Consider the following 26,076-nt stretch of genomic DNA (forward strand, 5'->3'; position numbering starts at 1 on the left):
TGGGACTGACGCAGGGTGAAACATGGCACTGACACAGTGTGAAATATGGCATTGATGCGGTTTGAAACATGGCACTGATACAGTGCAAAACGTGGCACTGAGGCAGTGTGAATCATGACACCGACACAGAGTGAAACACGGCACTGACGAAGTGTGAAACATTGCACTGAAGCAGTGTGAAACACGGCACTGAGATAGTGTGAAACATGGCACTGACACAGCATGGAACACGGCACTGAGATAGTGTGAAACATGGCACCGACACAGTGTGAAACATGGCACTGAGGCAGTGTGAAACATGGCACTGAGGCAGTGTGAAACATGGCACTGACACAGTGTGAAACATGGCACTGAGGCAGAGTGAAACATGGCACTTAGGCAGAGTGAAACCTGGCACTGACACAGTGTGAAACATGGCACTGAGGCAGAGTGAAACATGGCACTGAGGCAGTTTGAAACATGGCACTAAGGCAGTGTGAAGCATGGCACTGAGGCAGTGTGAAACAAGGTACTGGCACAGTGTGAAACATGGCACCGAGCCAGTGTGAAACATGGCACTGACGCAGTGTGAAACATGGCACTGACGCAGTGTGAAACATGGCACTGAGGCTGTGTGAAACATGGCACTGACGCAGTGTGAAACATGGCACTGAGGCAGTGAGAAACATGGCACTGACGCAGTGTGAAACATGGCACTGACGCAGTGTGAAACCTGGCACTGACACAGTGTGAAACATGGCACTGAGGCAGAGTGAAACATGGCACTTAGGCAGTTTGAAACATGGCACTAAGGCAGTGTGAAGCATGGCACTGAGGCAGTGTGAAACAAGGTACTGGCACAGTGTGAAACATGGCACCGAGCCAGTGTGAAACATGGCACTGACGCAGTGTGAAACATGGCACTGAGGCTGTGTGAAACATGGCACTGACGCAGTGTGAAACATGGCACTGAGGCAGTGAGAAACATGGCACTGACGCAGTGTGAAACATGGCACTGACGCAGTGTGAAACATGGCACTGAGGCAGTGAGAAACGTGGCACTGAGGCAGTGTGAAACATGGCACTGAGGCAGTGTGAAACATGGCACTGACACAGTGTGAAACATGGCACTGAGACAGTGAGAAACATGGCACTGACGCAGTGTGAAACATGGCACTGACGCAGTGTGAAACATGGCACTGAGGCAGAGTGAAACACGGTACTGACGCAGTGTGAAACATGGCACTGAGGCAGTGTGAAACATGGCACTGAGATAGTGTGAAGCATGGCACTGACACAGTGTGAAACATGGCACTGAGATAGTGTGAAACATGGCACTGAGATAGTGTGAAACATGGCACTGAGGCCGTGTGAAACTTGGCACTAAGGCAGTGTGAAACAAGGCAGTGACGCAGAGTGAGACATGGCACAAAGGCAGCATGGCACTGAGACAGTGTGAAACATGGTACTGACATAATGTGAAGCGTGGCAATTACACAGTGTGAAACATGGCACTGAGGTAGTGTGAAACATGGCACTGAGGCACTGAGAAACGTGGCACTGAGGCACTGAGAAACGTGGCAATGAAGCATTGTGAAATGTGGCACTGAGGTAGCGTGAAGCATGGCACTGAGGCAGTTTGAAACATCGCACTGACACAGTATGAAACATGGCACTGACAGTGTGAAACTTGGCACTGAGGCATTGGATTAGTATGTGACTGGAAGCAAGAAGGTTCCTGGGGCGGGGTGGATGAGAATACTACAAGATGGCTGGAATCACAACTTTGGAGCCTGGGTATCTACAGCAGGAACATGGGTTATATTTGGCAGTTTGAGAAGACAATTGAGGAAGGTGAAGATACCCGAGGCTTGAGTCTTCAAGCCAGTTCAAAGGAGGTTCACTTGATTCATTCCTGGGGTGAGGGACTTATCTTATGAAGAAAGGTTGAACAGATCTATCCCATTGGAGTTTTGAAGAATGAGAGATGATATTATTGCAACATATACGATCCTGAGGGGGCTTGATAGAGTAGATATCAGGAAGTTTCCACTTGTGGCAGAGACTAGAGCCAGGGGACACAGTTTAAGAATAAGGGGTCCACCATTTACAACGGAGAGGAGGGGAGTTTTTTTTCTCTCAAAGGATTGTTAGTATGTGGAATTTTCTTCTAGTAAGCAGTGGAGGCTGGGTCATTGAAGTTATTCAAGACAGAGTTAGAATTTTGATAGACATGGCAGTCAAGGGTTATAGGGGCAGGTGGCAAAATGGAGTTGAGACCACAACCAGATCAGCCTTGATCTTAATGAATGGTGGAGCAGGTGCAAAGGGCTGAATGGCCTATTCCTGTTCCTAAGTGCTATGTTCTTAAAACAGGTAGGCAAAAGGAAATTGAAAAATAAAGGGAAAATTTAAGTTGCTGACTCTCCTCTTTTCCTCTTGCCTCGCCTTGCCCCATCCCTTTAGTTGAGATTTTTTTCATTACCTAATACATCTACTATCCTAACTTGGAACAACGTTACCCCTGTGGCTGGGTCAAAATCCTAGAATTCTCCCTAACAGCACTGAGTGTACCTGCACCACCACAGAGAATAGTGCAAAACATAGAAAGCCAAAAACGTTTCATTTTTTAAAATCATAAAATATTGCAGAAGGTTACTTTTGATATTTGAGTAACTATCCTACTGTTATATTTGGATAATTATCAGTGACATGGCATTGATCTCAAAACATTAATAATAGTTTCAATCATGGAACTCCAAAATTTTCCAGGACTTGCCAGAGTTCTAAATGAGATATTTGCTCAAATATTACCTTAGCTATACTTCATTTTAGGTAGTAAATTAGCAAGGACCACAAAGCATTCTGTGGCTGCTATGGGCAATAGGTTGCGCATTCAAGTTTTCTGATATGTAGGAAGTTTGATTCTTACAGTAAAACATACAACATTTTGAAACGTTGACATACACATCAGATGAATCCCACCATTTTCAAAATGAGAAAGCACTGCTAAATTCAACTCCATGTTGAACTTCGATGGGGGATCTTAACTGAATTTATTTCCACATTTACGGGTACATAGACAAGTTTTACTCATCCAAAATGTTACAATCAGCATTCTGCAATTTTACAGTTACCCGCATAATTGATCGGATATTACCGAACTGTTTCTAATTTTAAAACGCTGCTCAAACTTCAAGAAATATTTTCCTTACCCACCGGGCTTTAGTTAACTGACTGTTTCTAGCTACTAGTCCACCTCTGGTTGCAAATATCAAACCTGCCTTTTGTTGTATTCTCCCCCTGAATAGACAATGGTACAAAACTCTCCTGGACAGAAGGGGTTAATGGACCTTAGTTAAGAGCAAAAGAATTCCATAGTTTAGCCAAGGGGGACTGATGACCTTAGTTCACAACCAACAAAATCCATTGTTTAGTGACTACTATATTTAAACATATAATAAAATGATGTTGGGAGTCCGCTCTGTTCTCAATCCTATTTCACTCTTGTCAGTTTACCTCCAGACGCCTCCTGAGCTCGTACATTCCGATGATGTAATAGCCCTAACCTGAGAGCCTTGTTGAAATATTTAAAAGTCCTTTGCATCAAACAGAGAATCAGCCTCGCTGCAACAAATCACAAGGCTTCAACGCCTCTTCCCAGTCTCTGTTTTGCCCTGAACGGAGGAGCCTCGGTCAGTTTTCGCTCAAAATGATCATTTTCCGGATGTTTGTTTATCTGATACTTTGTGTGTTGACAGGAACGGCGCACGGGCTGCTGCTGGGAGCGGATTTGAGTAAGTTTGGAAATTTTGCATCAACTTAATGTCCCAAGTGTGGATTGTTGAGGAAAAGGCAGCTTTAATTGCTAAATACAGTAGCTCAATATTTCCAAGGAAATTGGAGCATGAACGCTTAAAAGCCCAGGGTCTGTAATGCACCTTAAACCGATCATCAGATTTCTGGAACTGTTCAGGTTATTAGAAGGGTTGCAAGTATTTCAATTCTACAAAGGTCTAAAAATAGACGAGTTCCGGAGGGAACCAAATGGAAGAAAGCAAAGTATTAGTAAATCTTCCTTTGAACAGGAAAGTGTAAATAGTGTTCCATTTATACAGCAAGTGTCGTTTAAGGCTAGCACCACCGAATAAAATTAAACTATTTTTAAAATTGCCATTTAAAAGGAAAATTAAAAATTGAGGAGCTGAGGCCGAAGCTCAGCCCCACAGAATGCCCCGTTTTAGTATCTAGCTGCACGAATGTTTGCCTCCCCTGCACCCAGACAAGGTTAGTCAAATGTCTGTCACTGACTATAGAAGTTCTTCTCAATAGGTGTTAATTTTCATTTATTTACATTTCAGCCCTGTGCTCCTGTAAATCTTCTAGGTTCACTATTTTATAATTTTACAAACCTCTAGGTAGATTCCCCTCACCACTCTGTTGCCTTCTTCCTAGACAGTAGAGTTGGGAATGTTATAATCCTTCCTTATAGCTCATTCCCTACTTGTTTGATCAGTCGAATTGCTGTCCTTTCTCTGCAGTATATGCTTTTGTAAAGTTACCAAAATTGAACAGTGTGGTTGGGCCAATTGTACTGAACAGCTTCTGAGAAACGATACTACACTGTCCAGATAGACATCAGCATTCTATTTGTTTTTCTACATTGACTAGATGCGGGAAGCAGAGACCACATTATGGTAACAAGATGTGCTGTCCACTGCAGCATAAAACTAGAATAAAAGCAAAATATTGCGAATGCTGAAAATCTGAAATAAAAACAGAAAATGCTGGAAGTGCTCAGCAGGTCTGGCAGCATCTGTGGTATTGTCACTGGAATGGTTTTCCAGAGACCCAGGTTAATGCCCTGGGGACGGAGTTCAAATCCCACCAGGCAGATGATGAAATTTGAATTCAACAAAAAAATCTGGAATTAAAAGCCTGAAGATGACCACGAAACCCATTGCTGTAAAAATCTGTCTGATTCACTAATGTCCTTTAGGGAAGGAAATCTGCCGTCGTCACCTGGTCTGGCCTACATGTGACCCCAGACCCAAAGCAATATGGTTGACTCTTAAATGCCCTCTGAACAAGGGCAATTAGGGATGGGACAATAAATGCTGGTTTAGCCTGCTTCACCCACATCCCATTGAATGAATAAAAAAAGTCGGTGTGACTCTTCTTCAAAATTATTGCTGGGTGATGGGAGCGCTATTTTTCATTTTATAGAGTATAATCCCAGGGAACTTTCCTTGGTGCTCCAACATACAGCATCCGGTGAGGTGATAAGGCGCGTGGACTCGTTGGGCGGGGTTCTCTTCCATCTGCTGTCTTGCCAGAGTGTTAGAGATCTGAAGGTATCATACTTAACCACCCTTTTGTGACCGAGGTGGCAATACAAGGGTTTTAAAAAAGCTAAAAACAATTCAGGATTCTCACAGAACAATTCGCCTTGATCTACCACCATGGTTATCGCGATGTTCTACGTTCCCGCTGCATTAAGCACCGATGGGAATTCCTTACTTTCTTACTTCTTAGAGAGAGAACATGCATCAAAGATTACAGCGGCTGCAACATGTTTAGGCTTCAACTGATTGAAGAAATGATGTTTGAAGCAGTCTTCAAGCCATTTACAAAAGAAATTGGCTCCTGGTTCTGAGCGGGATCTTTGAGGCTGTATTCTAAAGCATAAGCAGGAAGGGAAATGGAAGCAGAATAAGCGTTTAAAACTCTCTTGGAATGTGTTCCTTTCGCATAGGATTTATAAGGTTATAAAATTAGTCACGCGTAGTTACTTTATGCTTATGCATTTATATTATTATTTTTAATGATACTTCAGAATTATAAGGAAAACGATAACTAGCCAAGGAAGGGAAAATTGGGAGGGTGACCAGAAGTTTGGTCATATGTAATCTTGTGACGTTTATCGAAAGAATCCCATAGCACGAGACCCTATCAGTTGAAGTAAAGCGAGCAGTGATTGTGGGAAAGGGAAGAGAGTTGGAAATGAAGAGTGGATGGTGTCGGACTGAAAGAAGCCAGAGATATACATGGGGACAACATCATGGAGGGATTTAAACATAAGACTGAACATTTTAGTTAAGGTATTGAGGGGCTAGATTCCCGTGTATATCAGTGAGGTCAAAAATGATAGACGAGTGTGGTTGGTGCGAAATAGCAACTGGCAGAGGATCGGCTGCAGATGTCACTGGGGAGGACAGGAATGTGGCTTACCAGGAGAACATTGAGTCTCCATGTGTCAATGCTACACGAGCTGAGGAAGCGTCAATGCTGGACAATGTCATGGAGGCTTTTGTGATGATGGAAAGGATATGGAGTTGGAAATTTAAACAGGGTGTCCATCTGAACGGACTGGGGAGATGGACTGGGAGAGAGGCGGAGTCGGTGGTAAGGGAAGAGTTCGTGTTTGGGGCCAAAGATGATGGCTTGTGTTTCCCAATATCTAGCGGGAGGAAATAACATCCCACCTAAGACTTGATGCTGAACAATCAAACTGATAGCAGAGATGTAGTGCAGAATTGAGAGAAGTAGAACTGAACGTGATTAGTGTACTCTTGGAAGCTGCCCCGAAGGCTAGGGATCATGTTGCTACGGGTCAGCAATGAAGATGAGGAACAAAAACAGAAAATGCTGGAAAAACCTCAGCAGGTCTGGCAGCATCTGTGGAGAGACAAACAGAGTTAACGCTTCGAATCCATACGAAGAAAGATCATATGGACTCGAAACGTTAATCCTGTTTCTCTCTCCACAAATGCTGCCAGACCTGCTTTTTCCAGCATTTTCTGTTTTTGTTTCAGATTTCCAGCATCCGCATTATTTTGCTTTTATTTTAATGTAGATGAGGATTGGGCGGTGGGGTGGTGTGGAGAAGGGGGCTAGATTCCTGAGAGGCTAATGTGGTGGTAGTTTCGAGGTCTGAGGAGAAACAATCGCTAGAGATGCTCTGGCTACGATCAAAAAGGGAAGAGTGGAAACAAGTGCAGGCAGCCTCATAAAGCTTTGAAAAGAAGTGGAGCAGGAGGATCGTGTGATTAATGGAAGGTCGCAAAAAGCTGGACAAAGGCTAACAGACTGTGGTTTCAATCGTGTAAAGTATTGTTTGTCACAATTACATTGGTCCTTGGTTGAATATTGCAGTACTTGCCCTTTTATCACTGTTTTATACTTCAGATAAATATTTATATCGACTGTGTTTTCCAGTTCACACCCTTGTGGTTAAGCATTCTAACGTCATTCTATAATCCAGAAAATTCCAAAATCCAGAAATGACTTGGTCCCAAGTATTCCAGACTAGAAAGGTTACATTGTATTGTGCAAACTGGTCCTGAATGAAACTCCGTTACAGCTGGATTCTTAATGCAGTTACACAATGTCCTGTAATCCTGAATAAAATTCCATGCTGATGCAATTGTGTTATAATTTAGCTTGATTGAGATTATTTAATGCACTCCTATGTTCTCTCCAGCCCGCTGCTCACCAAGCTTGGTGGGAAATCAATGGCAGGAGCCACCATCTCTGGGTTGTAAACTTTGCCGCTGTTTGCAGTTGGGCAAAGATCTCTTCCAAGAATGTGAAACGTGAGTAATCTTTAGTCATGTACAAATGTAAAATTCATCCAATCAAATTTCAAGGGCAAATTGGAATTATAAAATGCTCTAATGTGGAAAAGATCATAAGACCCTTTTATAGGGAGAGTGAAGATGGGGAAAATACATTTGGACAATTGGAGCTACAATGCAAGAGTTGGAGGTGACCAAAAGCTTCGTTAAAACAATGGGTGTCAAGAAGCTTCTTAAAAGCGGAAAAGCAGAGATTATTTAAGAAGGAAATTCCAAATAGTTCTGAGGCTGCTGAAGGTCCTGTTGCTACTAGTAGGGTGAATAGGAAGAATACACAAAACAGTCTATGACGTAGGACCAAAGCGTATGGTATGGTATGGGCTGCAAATCTGATGTAGGCTGGAGAGTAGAGCAAGACTACACCAAGTATGCAAAATAAATCTTTGCCCATGGCTATATGTTCCTCAATAATTGAGCTGGACAGCTTCTAAACTTGATTAATTACTCCCTTCTCTCTGTCATACGTTTTCACTTTGCCTGTCCTTTATCAGATCTTTTAGATTATAATTTCCAACCCTAAAGTTTCACTAAAAATTTGGGCATAGGTGCTGAGGGCTGCCATTCTGTAACCAACCAGAAAATGCATAAAAACAGACAAGAGGTGAGATGCTCACCTTCCCTTCTTCACAATCTGGCTAAGATTAAGAATTAATCATGAGAGAAAATCAGGGCTGTGTTCTTGACTTCACTGACTTCTCTTCCGTCCCCTTTCCTAAATAGGTGTGGTATGCTACTTAATCCTGGAGGGTTTGCTTATCAACTTGTCCATCACCCATTAGTAACAGACAACATATTGCACCACCTTTCAGCATAGATTTAACACAATGATTTTTAATACATTTTTTTGTATTCATTCATGGGACATGGGTATTAATGCCCATCCCTAATTGCTGTTGAGAAGGTGGTGGTGAGTTTTCTTGAACCGCTGCAGTCCATATGGTGTAGGTGGATTTTGACCCAGTGACAGTGAAGGAACGGCAATATATATATGGTAGGGGCCATGGGTTTGGAAGGTGCTTTCTAAGATTTGGTGAGTTCCTGCAGTGCATTTTGTAGATGCTACACACTGCTACCAGTATGGGTTGGTGGTGGAGGAAGTGAATGTTTGTGGATGGGGTGCCAATCAAGCAGGCTAATTTGTCCTGGATGGTTTCAAGCTTCTTGAGTGCTGTGGAAGCTGCACTCATCCAGGCAAGTGCGGAGTATTCCATTACACTCCTGATTTGTGCCTTATAGATGGTGGACAGGCCTTGGGGAGTCAGGTGGGTTACTCATCACAGAATTCCTAGCCTCTGACCTGCTCTTGTAGCCACAGTATTTATATGACTAATCCAGTTCCGTTTCTGGTCAATGGTGACCTCCAGGATGTTGATAGTGGGGGATTCAGTGATGGTAATGCCATTGAACATTAAGGGGCGATGGTTAGGTTCTCTCTTGTCGGAGGTGATCCTTTGCCTGGCGCTTGTATGGCACGAATATTACTTGCCATTTGTCAGCCCAAGCCTGGATATTGTCCAGGTCTTGCTGCATTTGGACAAGGACTGCTTCAGCAACTGAGGAGTCATGAATGGTGCTGAACATTGCTGATGATTGCACAAACAACCCCACTTCTGACCTTATGAGGGAAGATAGGTCATTGATGAAGCGGGACACTAGCCTGAGGAACTCCTGTGCTGTTAAGAGAGGGGCTTATGAAGGTAGTTAGGGAGGGGTTTCCAGGGTTTTGACCAAGCAACCGTGAAGGAATGGCAACATATTTTCAAGTCAGGGTGGTGAGTGGCTAGGAGGGGGACTAGATGGTAGTGGTCATGGGTTTGGAAGGTACTAACTAAGGAGCTTTGGTGAGTTCCTGCAGTGCATCTTGTAGTTACTACATACTGTGCATTGGTGGTGGAGGGAATGAATGTTTGTGGATGGGGTGCCAATCAAGTGGGCTCCTTGAGTGTTGTTGGGGCTGCACTCATCTAACCAAGTGGAACTCCTGCAGTGATGTCTGGGAACTCATTTGATTATGTTTTTGGAGCTCACTGCTCTTCCTTTGTGCTAGGTAGACTCCAACCATTGGAGAGTACCCCCCCCCCCCCTCCCTCAATTCCCATAAATTCCAGTTTTGCCAGGGCTCCTTGATGCCACACTCTGTCAAATGCTGGCTTGTTGTCAAGGGCAGTCACTCTCACCTCACCTCTGGAGTTCAGCACTTCTGTCCATGTCTGAACCAAAGCTGTAAATGAGGTCAGAACCCAAACTGAGCATCAGTGAGCAGGTTATTGCTAAGCATGTGCCATTTGATAGCACTGTTAATGACCTTGTCCATCACTTTACTGATGATTACAAGGCGGTGGTGTAGTGATATCATCACTGGCCTGGTAATCCAGAGACCCAGAGTAGTGCCTGGGGACTCGGGTTCGAATCCCACCATGGCAGATGGTGGAATCTGAATTCAATGCAGATGGTTTTATTTGAATTCAATAAAAATCTGGAATTGAAAGTCTAATGATGGCTATTATCAATTATCATAAAAACCCATCTGGTTCACTAATGCCCTTTAGGGAAGGAAATCTGCCATCCTCATCTGGCCTACATGTGACTCCAGATCCACAGTAATGTGGATGATTCTTAAATGCCTTTTGAAGTGGCCTAACAAGCCACTCAAAAAGGAATGAAACTGACAGACCACCCCGCCTCAACCTAGGCACTGAAAATTACAAGAGCAAACCCAGCCCTGTTGACCCCATAAAGTCCTCCTTACTAACATCTGGGATTTGTGCCAAAACTAGGAGAGCTGTCTCACAGTCTAGTCAAGCAACAGTCTGACGTTGTCATGCTCATAGAATCATACCTTACAGAAAATATCCCAGACACCACCATCTCTGTGCATGTCCTGTCCCACAGTGTTATACAGTCGGGAGGAGGTTGCCCTGGGAACCCTCAACATCAACCCTGGCCACCATGAAGTCTCAAGTCTCATGGCATCAGGTCAAACATGGGCAAGGGAACCTCCTGCTGATTAAAATGTACCAACCCGCATCCCGTCACCAGTCCACCACCCCCACCTCACACCACCCCCCCCCCCCACCCCACCCCCAGTTGATGAATCTGTAACTCCTCCATTTTGAACATCATTTGGAGGAAGCACCGAGGGTGCGGAATGTACTGTGCATGGGGGACCAATGTTTTATCACCAAGAATGGCTTCGTAGCGCCACCACAGACTGTGCTGGCTGAGTCCTAAAGGACATAGCTGCCGGACTAGGTCTGTGGCAGACGGTGAGGGAACCAACAAGAGGGAAAAAACATTCTTGACCAATCCTCACCAACCTACCTGCTGCAGACGCATCTGTCCATGACAGCATCGGTAGGAGCGGCCACAGTCATGTGAAGACGAAGTCCCGTCTTCACATTGAGGATACCCTCCATCATGTTGTGTGGCACGACCACCCTGCTAAACGGGATAGATTTCAAACAGATCTAGTAACTTAGGACTGGGCAACCATGAGGCACTGTGGGCCATCAGCAGCAGCAGAATTGTACTCAACCACAATCTGTAACCTCATGGCCCAGCATATCACCCACTCTACCATTACCACCAAGCCAGGGGATCAACCCTGGTTCAATAAAGGGTGCAGGAGTGCATGCCAGGAGCTGATCCAGGCATACCTAAAAATGAGATGTCAACCTGGTGAAGCTACAACACAGAACTACTTGCATGCCAAACAGCATAAGCAGCAAGTGCTAGACAAGCGAAGTGATTCCACAACCAACGGATCAGATCTAAGCTCTGCAGTCCTACCACATCCAGTCGCAAATGGTGGAGGACAATTAAGCAACACTGAGGAGGAGGCTCCACAAATATCCCCATCCGCAATGATGGGGGAGCTCAGCACATCAGTGCAAAAGATAAGGCATTTGATAATGGATAAGGCATGAAGCATTTGCTACAATCTTCAGCCAGAGGTGCCGAGAGGATGATCCATCTCGGTCTCCTCTGGAGGTTCCCAGCATCACAGATGCCATTCTTCAGCCAATTTGATTTGCTCCACGTGATATCACAAGGCACTGGATACTGCAAAGGCTATGGGCCCGGACAATATTCCAGCAATAGCACTGAAGACTAGTGCTCCAGAATTTGCCATGACCTAACCAAGCTGTTCCAGTACAGCTACAACACTGGCATCTACCCGGCTATGTGGAAAATTGCCTATGTATGACCTGTACACAAAAAAGCAGGACAAATCCAACCCAGCAAATTACTGCCCCATCAATCTACTCTCCATTATCAGTAAAGTGTTGGAAGGGGTAATCAACGACGCTATCAAGTGACACTTGCTCAACAATAACCTGCTCACTGATGCTCAGTTTGGGCTCCACCAGAGCCACTCAGCTCCTGACCTCATCACTGAGTTGGTTCAAACACAAGTTCAGCTATTTTGTCCAAGGGATGAGGTGAGAATGACTGCCCTTGACATCAAGATAGCATTTGACTGAGTCTGGCATCAAGCAGCCCTAGCAAAACTGGAGCCAATGAGAATCAGGGGGAAAACTCTCCCCTGGTTGGAGTCATACCTAGCACGAAGGAAAATGGCTGTGGTTGTTGGAGGCCATTCATTTCATTTCCAGGACATCACTGCAGAATCTAAGTATACAGGGAAATTGGATTACAGTAAATGAAAGTACCAACATATGAACAGACAGATAAAAACCTTCCAGTTTATCCAACCTGTCCTATAGAACTGTGATACTTTGGGCTGAATTTTCATCTGGGCTCTGGAAAACCTGACCTGTGCAATTTCAGAACTCTCAAACTACACACACAACTTTTGTATGACTTTGAGGAATTTTCATCTTTTTACATGGGTCATGTGTGCAATGCATTTTGTGAGCCACAATGGAGTGCATGAGTATGGGTGCAGAGGCCGGCCAGTTAGATTTTTAAAATAATTGCAAAATCATTAAACATCCAACTAAGGAAACCTGAATTCAAACTCACCATCCAAAATTCTAACAAGGAAAAAAAGTTTAATGCTTAGGTTCCTAAACAAACAAGAAATCACAAAGACATAATCTGTTATAATAGTATCCTAAAACTTTAAATAGTTATTGGATCATTAAGACCACCTGCTGAACTTAAGCTTTTGAAACCAAGCCAAGCATTCATAATGGAACAGTTGTCATAACAAAAGCTTCTGCTCCACCAACAGAACAGATATCCATTTTCCTTTCCATTTCAAAGCAAAGTGCCTGTCAATCAATGGAGGGGGAGCAGTTGCAGACCATTTTTCCTATCTTCAGAAGTATTTAAAAAGTCAGATCTGCCAGCCCAATTAAATCAGAGCACAAAAACTTAAGAACAAAGGACCTTTTTTTAAAAACATTATAGTACTTTTCCAATGGAGAAAGTACCATAATGCATGTGAAAATTATACAATGCTGGTCAACGTAAAAGTCAACTTACCTTTGTAGGACATATCCCTATGATGAATCATTGCATTAAAAGCACATCTACATTACATTATAGCATCTAATAGTGATATTTGAAGATGTCAAATCATTTTACACATATCTTACAGAATATTCCCAACTCCTCAGCAGGCTTTCCATTTCTTCACAAACTTTCAAACCTGGCATGCTTTTAATGGGTTTCCAAACCCTGCAAGTACCAGATGAAAATGGTGTGCAGGAGCAAATCTGATTTCCGTCCCCCATTTAAAATGGGAACCTAACTTCAACGGGGGTGGGTGCGCAATTTGCACATTTGGCATACCTGACCTGCAAAAAGGTGAAAGGAAAATAGCATGAGGTTAGGAATAAAGAAGAAAATCATTTCCTCCAAAGAATCAGTTTGGCCATTTGCACGCCTCCACACCTAGATGAAAATTCAGCTCTATATATCACAATTCTACCCTCCATAAACTTAGTCATCCAAAACTCTGCTGCCCATGTCTTAACACGCACCAAGTCCCATTCACCTATCACCTCTATGCTTGCTAACCTACATGCCTCCCGGTCAAGCATCATTTTGATTTAAAAATTCTCACCCTTGTTTTCAAGTCCCTCCTTGACCACACTCCTCTCTCTATAATCTTCAGCCTCACAACACTCCAAAATAACTACACTCATCCAATTCTGGCCTCTTGTGCATCTCCGATTTTAATTGTTGTTCAGAATATTGGTGGCCATTTTCAGTTGCCTGGAACCAAGGCTCTGGATTTCTCCCTACACATCTCTCCATCTCACTACCTCACTTTCTTTAAGGCACCTCTAAACTTATGTCTTTAGCAAGCCTTTCGTATTCTCACCTGACATCTCCTTATGTGACTCGGTGTCACATTTTGTTTTATGCTACTTTGAAGCACCTTGGGACATTTTATTAATTGATGACTCTATATAAGTTGTTATATATGCTCGCCACCACACTCAAAAACCAATGGATCCAATTGAACAGCTAGCATCAGCACAACTGCAAAGGGTTGAATACCCTCCTGTGTTACAATTCCTACAAATATTCATATTTTTCTCCATATCTGCATATTGTGTATAGCTTGCCATTGCAAATCTCCTCCCTGCTGGCCTATGGGGTCAGATCACTGAATAGTTAACTAGCTCAATTTTGGATTCTATTATCTTCTGAAAGTTGTCAATGTTGAACTGCATTAAATTTGAAATTAGTCAGCTTACACAATACCTCAATCAAGATATTTAATACTCTGAACAACTAACAAGTTTATGCAGTTTCCAATTTAAAAAGTCTGGTGCTAGAGGGTTTTCAATGCCATTTAAACATTAAAAATGCAATCGGTTCTCAAGAATTAAAACATGTGATTTGCAATTTCTGCCTAACTTACTCACCTGTTATTCATCACAGACCCATGAGGCCTTCAGCTTGGCCAATTGGATGTGAAAGGGTCCGTGTTGACTGCAACTACACAATTGTAAGAACAAATAGACCTGATGTTCATTGCCCAGGATGGTCGTACACCAGCTATAAGTACCTCATCCGAGTGACTGGGTTCGTTTGGGATGCAGAAACTGGAGTAATTGGCACACCAGGATTTAAACAAAGTGATTTTGCACAACAGTTGGTTCCCTCAAATGTCAAACAACAGGAAGAAATTCTCAACACTGGAAGCCCAGCTCAGCTGAACAGCATTAAGAAACAAAAGAGGCGGCTGAAAGCTAAATTAAATAGTAAAAAAAGGAAACAATTCTAGGTGCCTTATTAAGTAAGCTTGATGAATTTTATATAGTAGTTTGAGAATTTCTCCAGGTATCTACTTTACACTAATTGTATTTCAACATGATTATAGCTATTTAAATAGTTCAAAACTGGCATTTGTACTTAAGATATTCTGTTGAGGCAGCAAGATTTTGGAAACAGCCAAGCATACCTATACAGTTAAATTTGAAAAGCCATAAACACTGGAGATGTGCAGTTCAGAAAGGTACAGAGATTATTGAGTGAGGATGCCCATTACAGAACAGGAATACAATTGACACCCAATCTAAAATATTCAATAATCTCTTGGATACTGGCATTGAGATAGAGGATTAGCCATGATCCTATTGAATGGCAGAGCAGGCTCAAAGGGCCAAATGACCTACTCCTACTTTCTATGTTTCTATTTTCTCTTTTCATGCCTGTAATATTACAATAGGAGTCCAATGTTCTGAGATGGCACGAGATATTCAAGTTCATTCATAGCCCCTCCAAAGAACACTTTTGTAAGTTGCGGTTGATTCACATTACTCCCATTTTTTGATAACTTGAATTGGGTTTCCATTTATGACCAGTAAAATTACTGTTGGCAAGGCAACATTTGCGCTTATTTTCTTTAGTGCTGAATGATACAGGTTCAGTCCATCAGTTCTCTTGTGCAAGTTATTAATCCTGTCTCATATGGTCTGAATCAGAATCACAGAATTGTTACAGTGCAGTGTTCGGCCCATTGTGTCTGCACCAGCTCTCCGAATGAGCATTATGACTTAGTGCCATTCTCCTGCCTTTTCCCTGTACCCTTGAACATTATTTCTATTCAAATAATCATCTAATGCCCTCTCGAATGCCTCCACCACACTTCCAGACAGTGCATTCCAGGCTTGAACCACTTGCATGTAAAAAAGTTTTTTCTCACATCACATTTGCTTCATTTGCAAATCATTTTAAATCTGTGCCCTCTCATTCTCAGTCCTTTTAAAAATGGGAATTTTTATCTACTCTATCCAACGCCCTCATGATTTTAAACACCTCTATTAAATCTCCTCTTAGCCTTCTCCTCTCCAAGGAGAACAGTCCCAACCTCTTCAATCTATCTGCATAACTGAAGTTCCTCATCGCTGGAACCATTCTTGTAAATCTCTTCTGCACTCCCTCCAATGCTTTCACATCCTTCCTACAGCTGTACACAATACTCCAGCTGAGGTCTAACTAGTGTCTTATATAAGCTCAACATAATCTCCCTGTTCTTGTACTCTATGTCCCTATTAAAGCCCAGGTCACGGTATGCTCTATTAACTGCTCTCTCCACCTGTCCTGCCATCTTCAATGATCTATGCACATTTACAGTCGGGTCCCTCTGCTCCTGCACACCCTTAAGAATTGTACCCCTTATTTTATATTGTCTCTCCACTTTCTTCCTAACAAAATGCATCCCCTCATACTTCTCTGCCACTTCATCTGCCACCTATCTGCCCGCTCTGCCAACTTGCCCATGTCCTTTTGAAGTCCTATACTGTCCTCCTCACAGTTCACAATGCTCCCAAGCTTTGTATCATCCACAAACTTTGAAATTGTCCCCTGCACACCAAGATCTAGGTCATTAACATATATCAGGAAAAGCAAGGGTCCCACTACTGACCCCTGGGGAACTCCACTACAAACCATCCCCCAGCTCGAAAAATATCCATTGATCATTACCTTCTGTTTCCTATTACTCAGCCAATTTTGTTTCTACGTTGTTACCGTCCCTTTGATTCCATGAGCTATAACTTTTCTCACAAGTCTGTTGTGTGGCACTGTATCGAATGCTACTTTTGAAAGTCCATGTACACCACATCAATAGCATTACCCTCATCAACCCTCTCTGTCACCTCTTCAAAAGTCTCCAGCAAGTTATTTCCCGTTTAGAAATCCAAGCTGGCTCTTCCTAAGCAACCCACATTTTTCCATGTGACTATTAATTCTATCCCAAATAATTGTTTCGAGAAGCTTCCCCACCACTGAAGTTTGACGAAACCAGTACCCGTTTGTACAGTTAATTCACAAGAGCAACCTTTCAACTTTCAAAAACAATTGTTCAACTAACCTGCCCAGAAAGCTTTGATATAACAAAGTATATTTAAAAATATCAATACATTTACACAGGCATAGAATTTAAGTTTAGAAACACCAATCTTGTTACGGTTTGGGAACCAGCTACTGCACTTATTACCAAACTGCAGTAGGGACACTTGGTGAAGATTGGTGACTGCCCCACAGACAAAATTTGTAAATTTTCCTCTGAAAAGTCTAAGAAGATTCTGTAGTTTCTATATTGCATATAGTGTGACTTGTGGTCATGTAGTACAATTGTGTGCCTATTACGTTTGAGGTCAAATGGTATATGTTCCTCAAAGTGTGGTTTCAGAACTGTAATAGACCAAGAGTTGACCTACAACCATCTTTTTAAAAATCTTTAAAATACTAATAGCAATTTGATTGTAGATTTTATTACTATCTACTTATTTGCAGCTAATTTTATACCAGTGGGTTTATTTCCAGATTCTAACACTAGAGACTCATCACTGGCTAACGTGTCAATGATGTTAATCTTTCATCAATATTTACACATGCATTTAATTTTGAACTTTATCAAATGCATTGCTCAACATCTTAAAAAAGCTGATCAGTTATTTCTCTTCAAAACTTAAGCAGTGTAAAATAAATGGAAATAAAAGACATATATTGGCTGAGATATCATAAGTATGAAAGCAGACATCTGCCAAAGAGCAGCTGGATATCATTCATATATGCCTTAATTGCACAATAAATAGTACATTACTGTTATACCAGTTTTTAAATGATGTTTGACATTTGGTATATTGAGTTCTCTCTTCTCAGTAAATGTTCATTACTTAGCAGTACAATTTTTCTCTTCATTTATTGCCCATTCCCAGTTGCCTTTGAGGTGGTGGTGCTTTTGGTAGTACATGGGAAATTTGTACTTACAAGTATTTGTGGACTGGTTGGACAGGAAAATGTTTAGAAGGGCGAGGAAGAAAAAAAAATAGCATGTATGCAGGTGCATGAATTGAATTCATTTTCTTATGAAAACAGCTGCTCCATCAATTTCCTTTCTTCCATCATAAGGTCTGAAGTGTGAATGTTTGCTGAATGAGTGCACAATATTCAGTACCATTCGCGACTCCTCAGATTCTGAAGTGCCCTTGGCCACATGCAGCAAGACCTAGACAACATTCAGGCTTGGGCTGATAAGTAGCAAGTAACATTCGGGCCACACAAGTGCCAGGCAATGACCATCTCCAACAAGAGAGAATCCAACCATTGCTCCTTGACATTCAGTGGCATTACCATCACTAAATCCCCCACTATCAACATCCTGGGGCTTACCATTGACTAAAAAATAAACTAGACTAGCCATATAAATACTGTGACTACAACAGCAGGTCAGAGGCTGGGAATTCCACAGAGAGCAACTCATCACCTAAATCCCCAAAGCCTGGCAACCAGCTACAAGTCACAAGTTAGGAGTGTGATGGAATACTGGAATACTCTCCACTTGCCTAGATGAGTGCAGCTCCAATAACAGTCATGAAGCTTGACATCATCCTGGGCAAAGCATCCCACTTGATTAGCAACCCATCCACCACCTTCAAGATCCACTTTCTCCACCACCGACATAATGGCAGCAATGTGCACCATGCACAAGATGCACTGCAGCAACTCATCAAGGCTCCTTCGACTGGCAACTGCTACCATTTAGAAGGACAAGGACAGCAGGTGCGTGGCACCACCTGCATGTTCACCTCCAAGCCAAACACCATCCTGACCTGGAACTATAATGCTGTCTTTTGCTGTCACTGGGTCAAAATCCTGGAAATCTATCCCTAACAGCACTCAGGGTGTAACTGCACCATCTGGACTGCAGCAATTCAAGGAGACAGCTCACCACCGTCCTAGGATAGGATATGGCCAGCCACATGAACTGGCATCCATGGAGAATGGAGCATTGAAGGCTGGTCAGGGAAACAATGAAATAGTTGAGATTGGAGGTGACAAAAGGCACAGGTTAGGGTTTCAGCAGTTGAGTCAAGGTTGGGATGAAGGCAGAGGTTGGGATGAAGGTAAGTGATTGAAGTGGAAGCAAATGGCCTTTAGGATCTAATAGAACACCAAAATTGCAAACCATCTAGTTTAGTCTCAGTGACCAGGGAGGGGGATGAAATTAGCACGAAGGGTTGTTACAAAATTTACAGCAGGTGCAAACAGGATGGCTTCAGTCTTAATGCTTAATTGGACAAAATTATGCCTCACCCAAGACTGGATTTCTGAAGAGGGGCTGCAGAACTTGTCTTAACTTTGCAGGTGCAGAAGTTGACCCCATTTCTGAAGAGATTGTCAAAAAATCAGCATGTCTTTCTTATTCATTCATAGTAGCCTTTGTAGTAGATGCAGATAGTCCAGCAAATTTGGAAGGAAGTCAATGCTCTCAAAAAATGTCAGCTTTCAAAGAAAGATTACGAGTTAAGATTGTACAACTATAGCAACCAAATACAGGTAGATTTAAGTTTATCACTTAAATGTAAAAACTTCCCCATGATCAAAGGAGGCAAGATTTTAAACTAACCAATCCACAGGCATTAGCACAGATGAATTTACAGGAAGAATGGATAGCACCCTCCTATAAAGATTCAGCACACCATCTCAAGAGGCAATCATCCTCCTCCCAGTGGAAGGAGAGTTAACTAGCTTGTTTAGACAAGTTTTCTTAATTTCCGCTAATCATAAAGTTCAATCTATTTAATAGATTGGTTATTTCATTCCTGCCCTTACATCATCAGCTGTGGAGTCTAATAAACTTAGATTAATTTAGGATATCTGATGCTAAGATATAACTATTGATATAACTGAACTGCCTTTTTAACCTCCATTATATCACCTAACTGGCCCTATATTTTTTAAAACTTTAAACCCTGGAAACCAAGATCAAAAAACAATTGTTAGTTTGCGATTTTGTCGTTTTTTTGGGGTAATTTTCAAACAAGAGTTAATTTACTCAGTAACTTGTGCAGATTTTGCTGTTGCAGGTGTATTGCAAATACTACTCAGACTCAATGATAGTTTTGAGTGAGCCAGATTTCAAATTTAACTCCTAGACATCAACTGGTGGTATACCAACATAGTTCCTTAATAAGGAGTTAAGGGGATGAGATGAAGATTTGTCCTATGCTGAACCGACACTAACAAATTTATTTGGGCTGTTATAATAATCAGCCTGTAACCTCCATTTAATTTTTTTTAAATGACTAACTAGAACTGCTGTAAGACATTCACCAGGGGGTTCAAATGAAGGAACATAGAGTGATTTGTAAACATAATCTGAAATGTGAATGAGATTACGGTCTTATTTTTAAGAAAATACACATGGTTGGGATTTTTTTTTTAATGCTGGATAATGTGAGTAGCATAATGATGCAATAAGATCAAAACAAAAGTTTTAAGATCATTCCAGTTAACTAGGAAACTCCATACTGCATTTTATGGCAGTTTAATTAGCCTTTAACAACATTCAACTTTATAGGACTAATTTTTACCTCTTCTACTCTTGCAGCAGGGGGGAGGGCATGCATGCTACTGGTTCCTGGTTGTGACTAATGCTATTCTAGAATAGTTTGTTAAGAGGCACAAAAGGGAGGATTCTGGCATAACTTGGCATTAGATTTTCCAGTTTAGGATAGCAGCCAATTATTTCTCAGAACCTTTTGAGAGACAAATTACTATTTCTCAAAGCATTATACATTGTCAAAGCTTCAGCACACTGTGTTCACCAAGGAAGGCCTCATTTTCTGAATTTGAAAAGTGACAAAACAAATTTAAAATGGCACATAAAGCACTTACTGGATATTCATTTACACACACTTGCAAGAGTGTGTTTTGGGTTGTAGAAAGGAAATTGTTATGTCCCTGCTTACACTATTGCCAAGTAGTTTTCAAATCCTCTGCCACGGACAGATCAGCAGCTCCCTTTTATACCTCAGCCAGTGCCATCTTTCACTGGCCACAATCAGACAAATTAGTAACTTAACTGCCAATGATCCAATTTTCACTTCTCAGATTGAGAAAAGTGGAACAGATGAATATGAACCTGCACCTTATCCTCTCTACAGTACTATGTAATAGAACTCCAAAATGCAGCTTTGTCCAGAAGAAAACCATTCATTAAATATTAAAAGTTTCATTAAAGCAAAATAGCTCTTTTTAAAAAAAAAATCCAAGACCAACAACTTTATTTCAAATTACTTATAGCAGCATGCTAAAGAAAGTTGTCCATTAGGTAAACATTGCACTTAATATTTCAAAAACATACAAGCATAACATATAGTGACCTTTATGTTCAGTTTATATTGCACAAAAGCAAGATGCATCAGTGTGTATAAGTAAACTTGTTTATGCTGAATTTGTAAAAAATAAACTTTAAAAGCCCTAAACATCAAAGAAACTGGTCTGACTCCCATGGTATTTACAATCCCCAAGAGTGCTGTACAAATAACTGCTCATCATCAGTACAACTGAGTTTTACAGTTTATTGGTCATACTTGGCATGAATAAAAAGTTAGCCTGTAAGTTCAACTGGTAGTTCCCTACTGCAAAGCAGTTCCCATTGTCTAGCAAGCAATGCAATCAACTTCTCACGACTTTCAGGACTGGCGACAAACAGACACCACTGAACTTCACTGCTGTTGTTGCAGTGGTATTTTCTACTTGCAGAAGAGGCATTAAGTGGATGTTCAAAATGGTCAAGCATCATGTTACTCAAGAGGTCACGGTTCTGCACATCATCAAACACAAATGTGATGGCTTGTGGATAAGTTTGATAACCCATGAGTACACGATCCAGATCGCGGATCCTCCTGGCATCAGTTAATTTGTATTTGTCCCTCTGTGGAGGCTCCTTTGCAAATTCTGGCAATGGATAACTGACATAATCTTCTTCAAATAGAAGCATGCCACAGCTCGTCAAAATTAAGGTTTTAGGCTGCAGAGAACTTTTGCTAGCATGCGAAGACATCTCCAGAGACTTTACTTGAAATGCCAGAACATACAAAAGTATGTTGGATGTCTGGAGATTATTCAGCTCCTGTATGTTCTCTGCTACTATAAAAGTCAAGTCACCAACTTCTTCTTCACTAGGATAAATGAATTTCACTCTACTAGAGTGGACAATTTCATAATTTTCCATTTGACCTGTTCAGAAAAGATGCACACAAGTAATAAACAGCCCTTGCATATTAATACATTTTTAAATGAACTGAATTACAAACCAACGTATTTAATTTTACAGGGAGGCAGATTTGCTAATACAGTAAGCAAACAGCAGGCCCTAGGATTAAGTATGGCTTATCATCTCGCTGTGGAGGTTTTCATTAAACTACTTTTGTTGTTGTGACGACAGCTAATTACTCCATGAAGAGGAGTTAAATAAGAACAATAATGCTGTGGGCTCAAAGCAGGATTTAAAGAAAAGGAATGAGCCAAGATGGTGCTCATCCATACTTAGCAAGTGGGAGCACAACACTACAAGTCAATCTCTAATCAGTGATGCCTTAAGGAACAGAAGCTTGGCAGTGCCTCACACTGACAAGGAGGGGGAAAATGCATCATTAAACACTCTAGTTCAGCTCCTAGCTGTTGGTTCAAGGGCAATATTGGTGAAAGTAGGTTGGTCACATGACATTTGAGAATTGAAAAGGCCACGAGCAGTTATGAATCTTAAAAACAATCTAAACAGGTCAGTTACCAATAAAAACAAAGTTATTTTCTTTTGTGCGCAAGAGGTGGAGCAAATTGATGGTCTTCCTATTATATGGCTAAACAGAATTTAATAAAACATTTAACCCCAAAATATATTGGGGACTTATTAAACAATTATCTTAAGGTTTCTGCACTAAATTCCATTCACATCGTCTGTCCTTATCTGTACCAATGCTTTATCTTGCCAGTTTCCACGCATATCAATCAGAAAAATTGCATCGTGTGTCAGGTGGATTGAAGGTTTTGGTAATGATCATAAACAGGCTTTTCATAGGTAGTTTTAAATACTGTGGCAGTTCATTTGATGCTCAGGCAATAAATTTTGGTTGCACATCACTGATTTCATCTTCATATATAGAAATAAACACGAGAAAATAAACCAAAGCTTCCATTCTCTAAATCACTAATAGAAGATTCAGGCAGGACATAGCTGCAAAACTTCAATTAAACTGCTTTAAAAAGAAGACGGCCCAAAACCTTATAGCCCTATCTACATTACCTGTGCTTTTCTTTCCAAATTCTGTATAGAAATCTAGCTCTACTGGCTCTGGTGAAGGTGTCCGTTCCAACAAAGATAAAACAGCCATTAACTGTTGCACAAAAGTATGCGTGGTATAGCTGTCCCTGGTCAGGCAAGCAACTGTTTGTTCAGCAGATGGGCCTAGGTCAAAAGTTAAAAATGCACAATGAAGAATATTTTTTAAAATTGTGGAATTTGTTAAATCTAGGAAAAAACTGCAGTTTGCCTAAATACGTAAGAACGTATCTTGTTCTCATTTTAAAGAGTATTTTATCCAATAATGTCTTAATAGTAGAAAGTCTCAACTTGTTAGCTAACATTTACAGTCATTCTTGTAACCGTATGAATACTGTGGCTACAAGAGCAGGTCAGAGACTAGGAATCTTGCAGTGAGTAACTCACCTCTAGACTCCCCAAAGCCTGACCACTATCTACATGGCATAAGTCAGGAGAGTGTGATGGAATACTCCCCATTTGCCTAGATGAGTACAGCTCCAACAACACTCAAGAAGCTTGACACCATCCAGGACAAAGCAGCCTGGTGATTAGCACCCCTTCCACAACATTCACCCCCTCCATCACCAACAAACTGTAGCAGCATGGTGTACCATCTACGCGATGCACTGCAGGAACTCACCAAGGTTCCTTAGGCAGCATCTTCCAAACCCACGACCACTACCATCTAGAAGGACAATTACAGCAAACTCATGGAAACACCACCATCTCTAAGTTCCCCTCGAAGCCATTCACCATCCTGACTTGGAAATATATTGCCATTCCTTCACTGTCACTGGGTCAAAATACTGGAACTCCCTCCCTAACAGCACTACGGGTGAACCTACACCACAAGGGCTGCAGCAGTTCACAGAGGCAGCTCACCACAACCTTCTCAAGGGCAATTAGGGATGGGCAATAAATGCTGGCCTAGCCAGCGAAGCCCTCAAATTAATTAAAAAAAAGGACATTTATGAAATATCTCAAGTACATTGCTACAATACTGATCTTTGTAAATTCACAAATTCTTCACACTGACTGAGCTTGATAGATCTTTCATGGGAGAAGATTTTCTAGGCTTACACCTAAGCAGAATTTGACCAAAAAAAGGTGCATTAATTGGGGTCCCAATTTGATCTATGAAAATCATAAACCAAAAATGATATAAGTATCACTAACAGTCAACTTCCATACCATCACACTCTAGCCCTTAGAAATGCTGCAGTGACAAGTCAAAAGGCTTAGAGAGTGGAAAGGAGAGTTACCAGTGAAGTGGGACCAGTTATGTTGAAAGAATAGAGAAACTGGGATTGTTCGCCTTAAGGCAGGGGAGGTTAATGAGAGATGTAACAGAGGTGTTCAAGTGATGAAGTGTTTTGATAGAGTAAATAAGGAAAAACTATTTCAACTGGCTGGAGGGTCAATAATTAGAGCACACAGATTTAAGATAACTGGCAAAAGAACCAGAAGCAAGATGAGAAGAACAGAGTTTTTTTTTGATCTGGAATGCACTTACTGAAAGAGTGAAATGGTGGGAGCAGATTTAACAGTATAGTTTCAAATGGGAATTGATACGTGGCGAAAGAGCAGGGATGTGGGACGACTCTTAATAGCTCTTTCAAAGAACAGGCATAGGCACAGACACAATGGGGTGAATTGCCTCCTTCTATGCTGTAAAGATCAGCAAGATAAAGGAAATTAATTTGCACTGTAGAAATTTCTGTCTACCATCAGTCAAAGGGGTGGAGTTCTGCCAAAAAAAAATTCCTAGTTCTTAACACAACTACAAATCAGTATTAAAACACCAAGAAGTAATATTGGCATCTGTGTTAGCAATTCATTGTTTTGCCATGGTCATAAATGTCAATAGATTTGGAAGAAATACAATTGAAGTTAACTGTTATTTCACTGTTATAAAAAGGAACAATATAAAAATTACATTTTCCTGATGTTTGCAAGATTGTGAGCTGCCTACAGCAAATTAGAAGAGTTGACTCACCAGTGATGCGAAAATACTGATCGAAAAGGCCCACGTGCACAGATTGCAGATCATTTAATTTTAAGACAAAGCAGAAGGACAGCAACAGACTGGTCCGATCACAGTCAAAAGAGAGCTGCTCATTCCAACATCCTAATAAAATTTATGAAAACAGATCATTGAATGTTACTGTGAGCTTAATGTACTGGAAACAGTTTGAGAGTTTAATGTGCTTTGTATACACTTTTACTAATAGTCATTTGGTAGTACAAAACTGGAGTACTGCTGAAAAAGAGAGACATGCCGAAGCTTTAAGTCTTGCACTCATCAGCACATTTCACAAGGATACCAATACAAAGGGAAAACAGCAACTTATACTATATGAAGGGTTTTTACTGTGAAGAGTGCGTTGTATCTCATACAGTATAAATTGTTGTTTTCCCCTTATACTGGTATTCTTGTGAAATGTTCTGATGAGTGCAAGATGAAAAGCTTCAACGTCTCTTTTTTCAGCAATACAGTTATTTACTCCACTCCCAAGTTAATCCATGTTTCCAGAAAACTGTTCAAAAAGCAACACTGAAACTTCTACTCTAAGTTAAAACTGGCACAACATTCAGGTGGTACTAGCTTATATGACTGACAGTATAATGTAGTGGGCAAGATGTGAAGTATCCACTTTCAGCTGAAGTTTGCAATGTAATGTATATCCAGGATGGCTTTTCTCCTAATGAAGATAGTGGTGCAGGTTTTGCATTTGGCTCGCCACTAACAGAATCACAGAATGGTTACAGCACAGGAGGCCATTTGGACCATCGTGTCTGTGCTGGCTCTCCAAAGGAGCAATTTACCTGGCACCTTACCTGGCACCATCGCCCAGCCTTCTCCCCGTAGCCCTGCACATTCTTCCTTTTCAGATAATAATCTAATTTCCTCTTGAATGC

At 41.4% G+C, this 26,076-nt stretch overlaps 1 protein-coding gene across 3 annotated transcripts in view; it reads right to left on the bottom strand.

Moving 5' to 3' along the window:
* Positions 1-21,098: 21,098 nt before the first annotated feature.
* Positions 21,099-26,076, bottom strand: part of nisch (nischarin) — a 53,424-nt gene continuing 48,446 nt past the window's right edge. For all 3 annotated transcript variants that reach the window (XM_041191254.1, XM_041191255.1, XM_041191253.1), the window contains 3 exons: positions 25,154-25,285; positions 23,140-23,301; positions 21,099-22,073 (listed from right to left, as the gene is read on the bottom strand). In XM_041191254.1, the coding sequence (XP_041047188.1) occupies positions 21,442-22,073; positions 23,140-23,301; positions 25,154-25,285 (926 nt within the window). In that variant the 3' untranslated portion in view covers positions 21,099-21,441. The remainder of the gene's footprint in view (positions 22,074-23,139; positions 23,302-25,153; positions 25,286-26,076) is intronic.

This window comes from Carcharodon carcharias, chromosome 7, assembly GCF_017639515.1.
Source record: "Carcharodon carcharias isolate sCarCar2 chromosome 7, sCarCar2.pri, whole genome shotgun sequence".
NCBI lineage: Eukaryota > Metazoa > Chordata > Chondrichthyes > Lamniformes > Lamnidae > Carcharodon > Carcharodon carcharias.